Source organism: Notothenia coriiceps, unplaced genomic scaffold (assembly GCF_000735185.1).
Source record: "Notothenia coriiceps isolate Sejong01 unplaced genomic scaffold, NC01 NC01_scaffold00018665, whole genome shotgun sequence".
Lineage (NCBI taxonomy): Eukaryota > Metazoa > Chordata > Actinopteri > Perciformes > Nototheniidae > Notothenia > Notothenia coriiceps.
The window spans coordinates 3,044-13,640 of record NW_011351366.1 but is presented as its reverse complement, the minus strand read 5'-3'; the positions used below and the strand labels follow the sequence as shown (position 1 = coordinate 13,640).

General features: G+C 44.2%; 1 protein-coding gene across 1 annotated transcript; it reads right to left on the bottom strand.

Moving 5' to 3' along the window:
* Nucleotides 1–5,615: 5,615 nt before the first annotated feature.
* On the bottom strand, nucleotides 5,616–9,978 carry fem1b (fem-1 homolog b). The gene is made up of 2 exons (XM_010777832.1): nucleotides 9,089–9,978; nucleotides 5,616–7,164 (listed from the first exon to the last, which is right to left on the bottom strand). The coding sequence occupies exons 1-2, from the start codon at nucleotides 9,334–9,336 to the stop codon at nucleotides 5,631–5,633; spliced, it is 1,782 nt and encodes a 593-aa protein (XP_010776134.1). The 5' UTR covers nucleotides 9,337–9,978; the 3' UTR covers nucleotides 5,616–5,630.
* Nucleotides 9,979–10,597: the final 619 nt, after the last annotated feature.

The following is a 10,597-nucleotide window of genomic DNA, read 5'->3' as shown; positions in this document are numbered from 1 at the left end:
TGTGAGTAGTATTATTATTATTAGTATAATGCGCTTTCTGTCTTCCTGTCCTTATCAGACATGTAATGGCTATGTATTAGATTAGATTAGAACCTTCATTCTCCTAAACTGCTGGGACATTTCCCTATAGCCAATACTTTTTATATTTTCTACTCTTCACTTACTTGTCAGCATAGGTCGGCACTGATGTACAGAGCCGACAGAAGACCTTGTTTATATTGGCATCATATTGAGAGGTGCAGTGACGCGTCCTAAAACCAGGAAGTAAGCTGCTGGTTCCCTCGACAAAAAAGCAATGGGATTTCTCCATAGGGTTTTGGAAAATAGCTGGAAATAAGGTCTGTGGAAAACAAACCTGTTTGATAAATGCACGTTTTGTTCAGCCGGATAATATCCACATGTCTACCCTACTTTTATAATTTTCAAATCATAAATCTAATCGATAGATTATAAAATGGTTTTAGGACGCGTCACTGCACCACTAGAAGCCAACTCCATCGATCAAGCTGGCTGAAACTTTCTCTCCCTCTTCTTCTCATGCTACCTGTCACTCTCCTTTAACTCCTCCGGTGACTTTCTTTTATTTGAAGATAGTTTTTTGCCCGGCGCTCACGGGCAAACGGGAGCCTGCTCTCGCTGGCTCCGCAGCAAACAGCTGTTTACTGCGGAGCCTGCTCGTAAACAGCTGTTTGCTTTTCACCCAACAACGACAACCGCCTCACGAAACGCTATGTTGTAGCGTTAATAAACGAAACAATTTAACAACATTGCTTGTCAAAATACCTATACCACAGGACAATTTTATTTTTTTTAAGCAATATTTTTAGTGGCCCGAGCGGGCAATTGGAAAGTACGTTATGCTGCCCCGGGGTGTCTAAATAGTGCTTCCGAGCCAGCGGGCCATTTATAATGTCGAGCCCTGCTCTCTGTCACTGTGCATGTGTGTAATGTTTGTGTGCAAGTTAGACGGGGCCTGCTTGTGTGCCTGCGTGTGTTACTGTGTCTATGAGGGAGAAAGGAAAGCTCATTTTGGCCGCGGCGGGAAATTGATTTGACAACATAATACTCGATGTTCAGGATGTGGTCATTTACGACATCGCATGTAGTGCAATCCACGATGTATCGTGTAAACTCGATATATCGCCCAGCCCTACTCGCATGTTACAGATTGTACAATAAAGTTGGAAAAGTAGGTCAAAGCACAGATGCATTCATGGATGGCATTTTGAATGGATGCTCGAACACATGAAAATCTTAACGCTGTGCACCCCCTGCATTTAGACATTCACTCTGTTCTGCTGATTTTGCATAGTAGTTGTTAATGAGGTGTGAGTAAATATACTACTAGTTGTGTTTTGTTGTGACATAAATGGACATAAAACATAAAAAAATACATTTTTAAATCAAGAAGACAAAGAGTATGGTTGTCCAATAAAATTGTTGTCAGAGTCAGGTTTGGGGACAGAGGCTCCTTAGAAAAATGTAGATTGTGCTCCATCTCTTCTAATTATTATTACTATAAGTTAGAGCTATTCCCTTGTAAAAGACAATATGTATTGCAGATCCTTGACATCCATGCAACTGATTTCAGAAATCAGTTTAAAAGCACAATTACTTTAGATTTTAGGGCCTGGTTAGACTCCAAGCATGGTCGGCTCTGCTTTACATAGACCACGTTCACACGGATACGAAACGGGTTGTATCCGCTACAGTTCTCTATCGTATGGACGGTTCGTCCACACGAGGCCATAACGGAACCGCAGAAACGGAGCCCTAAAACGATAACGGCTCCCAAGGTGGGTAGATCTGCGGACGAAACGCTCTGGGGGGCTAAACGGCTGCTTGTGTACCCACTATACGATCATTTCCTGATAACGATGACGCCATAGTTCCGCCTCTCCTCACCTCTGCTGCTCACCTCCGTGTCACCCGCGTCATTGCTGATGTGTTTCGCCAACAACAACAATGGCGGATCACAGGGTTGCTTTCGTGCTCCAGACACTACTGACCAAGCTACAGATGTTAGTGCAAAATCTACAGCTCCTCTACCACAACCATCAGCAACAAGTGGACATGGAGAACATGAACATTTTTGCTAAATCCACCGCGGACAATAACCAGAAGGGCAACCAGGCAACCATGCTCGGGAGGTCTTATTCGCTGCTTTTGGTGTATTTTGTGGCGGAAGTACAGCGCCACTTACAGGCCCGGCATATGTACTACAGTGTTTCCAGCGGGTCGAGCGGTCTCGTGTGGACGAACACGTTTCTTGAGCCGATTCCGTGTGGACGGAATACTTTTTTGATATCGACTAAGGTTCGTTTTCGACTGTGTAAACGTGGCCTGAGAGGTACCCACTTGATTAGGCAAATGTTGACTGTTGAAGTTTCATATTAACTAGAGCTGAAAGTAGAATGTGTTTTACATGGAGTGAAGACTTTGCATTATACATTTACAAGTTTGATGTGTATTATTCTTATTGAGGTAAAACCAAGCGGAAAACTCTGGGGCAGAGCCGGGAAGCCCATAAGGAAGTGCCACAAACTGCAGTTCATCTATTGGCCGATAGGGGATGGCTGCAGAAAGGAGCAATTTCCATAGACCCCCATGTTAAAATGCCCAACTTTACAGCAGAAATAAACATGTTTCTAACCCTGGATGCAATACAAAATATTCTGGATATAGTTAGATTCCACCTTCATGACAATGGATTGGGGATTGAATTTTTTTATAACACACCCCTTTTTTAGGGGCTCGGCCTCTTTGCCCTTATTTGGATCAGGCTCGAGCAGGCGGGAGTTAGACTGACGTCACTGTCGAGGCGGCAGCGGCCGACCTCGCCTACTGAGGACTTCTCACGGACACTACGTCCATTTATATGCCTACAGTCTATGGGTAAAACCACAAGGTAGGGAACTCTTTGGAGTCAGTAGATCAAAACAGAGGAAAACAATATCATCACAGATGTTCATACGGGCGGCTGTTGCTTAAGTGCGCTCATCTTCAGAACGGTCGAGCACCATTTCAATTCCACCTTGACACCCACTGCAGTCAGAATGTCGCAGTGTCCTCGGGCAAGACACTTCACATAAAAGTGTCTAATAAGTAACATGTAATGTTCAATATGTATACCAACAAGTCAGTCTGGTCCAACCTCAATTGTTAGTTATTATGATATGCGATTGATCATTATGTCTATAAAATATCAACACCTAGAAAAAAAGGTCCATCCCAGTTCATAAAAGTTGGCTGATATCTCAAATTTTTTTGTTTTCCAGAACCATAAGAGTAAAAAAAAAAACAAGAACATAGTGATTTTCGGCTTTTAACTTTTCAAGCAATACAAAAATTGACAAAAAACATTCTGTTGATAAGTTTATGGATTATTCAAATAAATTGTTGCAGTCGGTGGGACTTGGCAATACATTTTATTCTCAGTTGACTCAGTATGTTTCATAATGTATCCTGTGGCCAATCCAATCCCTTTTTCTCTTTCAAAATAACAGTAGAGAGTGGAGCCAAAGTATTTTCTCCTTTCCTCCTCATGTTCTCAGTTCCTCCTCACATCTGCAGGTAGAGCTCTTTACAGACTTCACTCTCAACACTTCCTGCTGGATGTCTGCTGATCTCCGTCTCGTTGTCCTCACATGTCTTTCTTCTGTTTTGTGGGTTACAAAGATCTAGCAGGGTCTTCGTCTTCTGATGTCTCTTCAGCTCTTCTTTCTGTACCTCCTCACTTCCCCTCTTCCCTTCCTTCTTGCTCTGCTGGCCAATTGACAGAGATGTGGTAAGACTTCAGCTCCTCCTCAGAAACAAAGTCAGGGGCGAAGCTCATCAGGTCGTGACCCCGAAATGACTTGGGGAAGGCAATGACGTCACGGATGCTGTGAGCCCCGACCATAATGGAAACCAGTCGGTCCAAACCTAGAAAAGCATGGAGACAAGTTAATAAATGTTTCACAGATTTTACCTTTTAGCTTATGATTTGTGCATTTTTGTGCAGAGGGGTCTGCCTGCAGGCCTCCACTCTCAGGACAGTTCTGGTGTAGGCTCTACTGTCAGGACACCTCCACTCTCAGTACAGGAAGTGACGATTCTGACGAACACGTTTTTTTCCCCGCCCCCCCGAAGGACTCGTCTGATGGAAGTTTTCAAATCACAATGGAGACTCATCACGGAGGTGATGAGTCCGCTCACCATGCACTTTGGGTTGGCCTTGGTCAAGCCCTTTTGGACTGGGTCCGTTCATGGTTGACAGGGGACTCTGCCCGCCTCACGAGTGCCTGTTTTCGGACACTTTTTTTCACTTTTCCCCAGTTCTATTAATTTTGTTTCTTTTGGCTATTTAACCCGGTTCCTTCTACCGGGACACTGCCCGGTCCCGGGTGTCCCCCAACGGCCTGGGTCCAGCCGGGCCTGCCAATATGAAGCGTGACCAAGACGCACCGTCTGACTCAGAGGTCCCACCACGGGTCCCGCAGTGGGGTGGAGGTTCCGGGTTGGAACCTCCCCACCTCTGCCGGGGTGCACCCGACAAACACGGTTGTTTCTCGAACCCTCCAGTCTAGCGGGTGTAACTAAAATACAAGATGTCGTTATTTATATATATAAATATATCGATATATAAATATCGATATAATAAGTCTCAGTGCAATTTTATTTTGTATAAGCGTGCATTTGTTTGTCTGTTCGGAAAGTGTAAACAAGTAACCAATACAAGGTGTCCCTATTTATTTATATATATGTGTCAGTCATATACAGTCTATAGTGTCAGTACGATTTTATGTTGTATTTGCATGCATTTCCTGTTTGGAAAGTGGCGCTGTACTGATAGTGGCGATTTTATTTTGTAATTCTTAGCGTGCACTTCCTGTCCTGAGAGTGGAGGTGTCCTGCAGACAGGCTCCCACGGGACGTTGAGAAAAAAGTCAGAATATTTTGAAAAAGTCAGAATTTTCTAGAAAGTCAGAGTTTTGAGAAAATGTTTTCGACTACTTCCATTCTTGAGAGGATAATAAATACATGGATCCTGAGATTGAAGCTCAAGCAGGCGACCAGTGAAATGTTTCTCACATCAATCTTTCAGTTTGTGTGTACAGAGAAATCGAAATACCGTTTCCCACAATCTCGAATACAAACATATCGATAGGAGTCTGTGACCTCAGACTTTCACTGATATATCTACACTGTAGCTAGGTACCTGACAATAAAAGCCTTGAATCTTGACTTATAAATGTTAATAATTGAGTTTTTGGGAGAAGGGGTGGGATTAAATAAATGTAAACTTCGTCCCACCCCTTTTCAGATGTGTAATTAGGTAGATCATTCGTTTATATATCATTTAGAATAAGTTTGTACGGTATAATAATTCTTATGTTTCATTTCATTATTATAATTGTTTTTAATGATAGTTTTGCAAATTCGAAATAAATCAAATCAAAATATTCAAATTACTTGTATTTAGACTCTCTTTGCACTATTTCTATTGACCTGCACTATTTCAACTATTGTATCTGTGTTGTTGTGTTGCTCTGTTGGAGGAGATGGATCTGTAGCTATCATGAATGCAATGTTTCTGTTTATCAATTTCACACTGCTTAAGTTTGTATAGTATTTTTTTGTATTATTGTTTAACACATTCGAAACAAATCAACATGTTGAATATGGAAAATACGTATATATATATATACCTTCTTCTGCTTGTTGGTCATGTCGGTGTGCGCGCCCGCCTCCACCAGGCTGATGATGATGGCGTGCAGCGTGAGGAAGTCGCTGATTGGCCGGTTGTACTGAACGATGACGTGCAGCGGCGTGTTTCCCTCGTGGTCCACGGCGTTCACCGGCGCGCCGCAATCCAGCAGCAGCTTCGTGACCTGAGCGCTCGGGAAACTGCACACGTCGTTGGTGTGGAAGTCGTCCACCGGCGTGCTGGAGCTGATGGCGAGATGAAGCAAAGACGCGCCCTCACGGGAGCGAGGGTCCATCTGGATCAGGTCGTAGATGTGCTTGTTGATGCGCGCGCGGTCCTGCTCGCCACAGTTCGTCTTCGTGGTAATGCAGACGAGGTACAGGAAGGTGAACACGTTGGACTCGTAGTTGTCCAGCGCCGACGGTAGTTCTGCCTCGGTGGCGGTCTCAACCCTCGCCATGCTGCGCTGGATCTCCAGAACGCTGCAGCTCAACACCTGCTCCACGCTCGGAGCAACAACGCGCTCTTTCAGATGAACCATCTGCGAGAACACCTGGGCGAAGCGAAGCAGATCTTTGTGCGTGTTGCGGTTGCCTTTCTGCCGTAACCTCAGCGCGTGAAGCCACAGTTTGATGCACTGCTCGAACTCCATGTTGTCGGCGTAGACGGCGCCGCGGTAGATGATGGGATGAGACACGTCGATGTTATCGGAGCCCAGAACGCGCTCTCGTATCATCAAACCCTCCATGTGGAGCGCGTCTCGATCCACTCGGATGGCTTCGAGGTCCGGCATCGTGCGACACTCGGTTCGCCCGCCGTACGCCTCGATGGCAGGAAGAAGCTCCTTCACGATAACGTTGTTTGGATCGCGATGCCTCTCCATCATCGCCATGTGCAGGTAATGATACGTCCTCTGGATGTCGTAGTTCTCGCGGTCGTTGGCAAAGGAAGCGCCGAGTAGCTCCAACGCTTCGATGCGACTCTTTGCGTCGCAATCGGCGTGTTCCAGCAACAACTCCACCACCTCCGCTTTGCAACTCTCCGCGGCTACTTTCAGAGGAGTCATGCCGTGCCCGTTCACCACCATGTGGGCCTGGCACCGAACCAACTCCTTCACGATCTCGAGGTGCCCCGCTTCGGCCGCGAAATGCAAAGCGGTCGCCCCACAATGCGCCTTAGCGTTGGGATCGGCGCCGCGTTCCAGCAGAAACTGGACGACATCGGCGTGCCCTTTGTACGCGGCGATCATCAGGCAGGTGTTGTTGTACTTGTTGGTGATTCGGATGTCGGCGTTGTGCTCCACCAGGAAGCGCACGATGTCCAGGCGTCCGTCGAAGCAGGCGGCGCGTAGAGGCGTGGAGTTGGTGATGGTGGTGTGGTTCACGTTGGCGCGGTGGCTCAGGAGGAGGCGGACCACATCGAAGTGCCCGGCGCCCGCTGCGCACCACAAGGCCGTCGCCCCGTCGATCACGTAGCTGTGAGAGAGAGAAGAAGAGCGGTGTTAGCAGGAACTCTGAAAACTGATTCATCTTCACAAAGAAAACAGAAAAAAGCAACCGTCTGACGTGTTTCTGATTTTAACATAAAACATCTAAAGGAAGATTATTTCTGTCTCGCTACACCTCAAGTGCTTTTGTGATTGGTCTTGGTGGTTTGTCAGTTTCTCAGTATCATTTTGCTCTCTTCATATTCTTCAGCTGCGAGAGACGAGAATCTGTTAGCTGGTATGCAGAAAACTGATTACTATTCACAAGGAAAACCAACAAAAGCAACGATCTGTAGGCAATAAGCAATTAATTGACTTATCGTACGATAAATAAAAATGAACTCGATAAATTGCCGTTTACATGCATGTCTGTTTACATAAGGAAGTGACCAGCGCTTTGACGGGCGGGGCTCACACACAGCCAGGTCGGGACACTCCAGCCAAATTAACAATATAGAGACAAGAGACAACGTGAGACTTACTCGAGGGGAATTTGAAGTTAAATGGAAGTGGTTGCAAAATCTAACTCCATCTCCAGTGTGGGAATATTTTGGATTGAAGCCAAATCAACGAGGCGAACCTACGGACTTGAATGCGCCGGGCGGTATGTTGCATTTGTTTAGGTAGCAACAAAAGCTAGCAATACGAGCAACCTTAAACTGCACCTGAAACACAACCACCCCATTTTTTCATTCAGAGCAAACACGGCAGCTGGAGAGCCCCCACCTTCCCGACAGTTTACAATCAAAGATGCATTTGCCCGACAAATGCAAACGTGTTGGTGTTCCTTGCCCGAAATCTTTGAAATACAGATTTGGATATGGCCTGTTGAGGTTTGCTCTCTCTGCTTTCCAGCCTGAGTATATTTAATTTATTGTTTTGGTTCTGTTCCAACAACCTGTTTTTATGATTTGCAGGAACTGAGAAAACTGATTAATCTTCACAATGAAAAGCAACAAAAAGTAACCGTCTGATGTGGTTCTTCTTTTACATAAAACATCTAAAGGAAGAATATTTCTGTCTCACCTCAAGTGTTTTATGATTGGTATTTTTTTCAGTATTTTTGTAAACAAAGAAATTGACGTCCAAAATAACTTGTATATTTTGGAAAAGCTCAAATCAGAGAATTATCTCTAAACACAGAGGAAACTTTCTTTAGCCTGTCTCGTGACATCACAGAGAGGGGTGTGTGTGTGTGTGTGTGTGTGTGTGTGTGTGTGTGTGTGTGTGTGTGTGTGTGTGTGAAGCAGGAAAAACCAGCTCCCAGTTTCAGTTCAGGGAGGAGAGACAGGTTTCTGAGGCTGACGCTCCGTAAACAAAACCTAACTCAGGGAAATATAAACGTTCTTTGTTTTTACACGTGACTTCTCTAAATGTTTTTATTTTACGTCTGAACACATTGATGCTTCTTCTGGAACAAAATAATTTCCTAAATTGGGGTCAAATAAATATTTATCTATATAAAACCTATATTTCTTATATATAAAAATCATATTATATATTTTTAATAATGGCTTTTGATGAAGTTTTAAGATTGAATCATTCACACACAATGTTTAAAACATGGCATTTTTTTTTCTCTATTGGATTTTAATTTAAATATCTGTTATTTTAATTTTGTATTTGCATATATGTTCTAATTGTGTTTTTAGTGTCTGCTTTAATTGATGTTAGTGTCTGTTGGATTTTAAATTTCATTTTATTTTTTATCTTAGAAGTTTGCTGTCTTTTTTGGGGAGGGGTGAATCTTGTCTGTTAACATTTTTATTATTTAAATGTTGTCTTTAATCTGCTTTATTTGAACGTTTGTCTCTACATCTCATATGTAGACCCTTTTACACTCTCTCTTCTACATGAAGCCCTCACAAACAGGCACTGGTTAGACATGTTTAACACAAAGTAGTCCCTCTCACCCGTCGAACCGCACGGTGCCGGTCTGCTCCGTGTTGACCCGGTAGTGATCCACCAGCAGCCGGACCACCTTGTCGTGTCCGTTCCGGGCCGCGATGATGAGCGGAGTGGACCTCTGGCCGGCCACCTGGGTCACATGGCTCAGCAGGAACCGCACCTCCTCCTCCGGGTGGTTGTGCAGCAGCGCGGCCAGCGTCAGGACCCGGCCTTCGCTGGCCGCCTTGAACACGTACCCGGCCAAAGGCTCCATGTGGACCCGGTACACAGCAGCCAGGTCCCCGGTACCAGCAGCAGCCTGATCCCCGTCCGCAGCGAGGAGCCTCCCATTAAAGAGTCCAAACCCGGCCCGGTGCACACATGAAAAATCCACCTTCTCCGTAATGCAAGAAAAAAAAAAAATCAGGGTTCGAGGGGCGTTTTTACAACTCAAGTGTCCGATTCTAAGTGATCTTTTTCGGGTTGGTTCTCTCGAAGAGCCGCTGATAGCCGGTTAGCTTAGCGTGCTAAAGTTAGCGAGCTAACAAACTAACAAAATACACCTTCTCTGTAATGCAAAAAATAATAATCACGGTTCGAGAGGCGTTTTTACAACTCAAGGGTCCGATTCTGAGCGATAAATTCCGGGTTGGTTTTCTCCAGGAGCCGCTGATAGCCGGTTAGCTTAGCGTGCTAATGTTAGCGAGCTAACAGACTAACAAACTGCCGCTTTTTGAACTCCACCGTTTGTTCCGAATCAAACTGACGCCGTGTTGTTGGTGGTAAAAGAGAGTCTCGTGGAGAAGTTTCTTGATTAAAACTCAACACGAAGGAAGATTTTAAACAAAAACAAGCTCTTTCACCTTCTGTGAAACTAGTCCTGTACCGGAAGTTAGCGTTCAACTTAAAAATAGCTCCGACGGGAACTGTCTCCGGATGATATAAGTTCCCTTAGACGGACTTCCTCTTCTGTTTAAAAACTACAAAAAACTGCAATGACTACATAAAGTACACAGAGGAATTACAATCCTGAAATAATGTTAGTAAAATAAATACAAATATCTTAATTCAAACAATAGTAACACACAAAAGCGTTTAAAATGGTCACTATGAATCCAGAACATTTGATTAACTTACTAAAATCTGAACCAGACAAAATAACGAAATATTGACACTTTAAGAAGATTTTAAGATGAATTCTCCAATTAATATTAGCAGTATAAACATGACTTAGTTATGTCCTAAAGTAGTGCTTTTTTTTCGTAATAATAACGTTAGACAGACAGCCCTTTAAAACGCCACCGTCTGTTCAGGTTAAACTGGAGCCGTGTTAAAGGAAGTAAAAGAGACTCTGCTGGAGATTAAAACTCAAACGAGTGGAAGATTTGAAACACAAACGAGCTCTTTCATCTTCTGTGAAACTAGTGTTATATGGTTATATATGAAAGTGCCGTTCAACATAAAAATAGCTCCGACGGGATCTCACTCCAGATGATTTAAGTTCCCATACACGGACTTCCTCTGTGTTTTTTTTT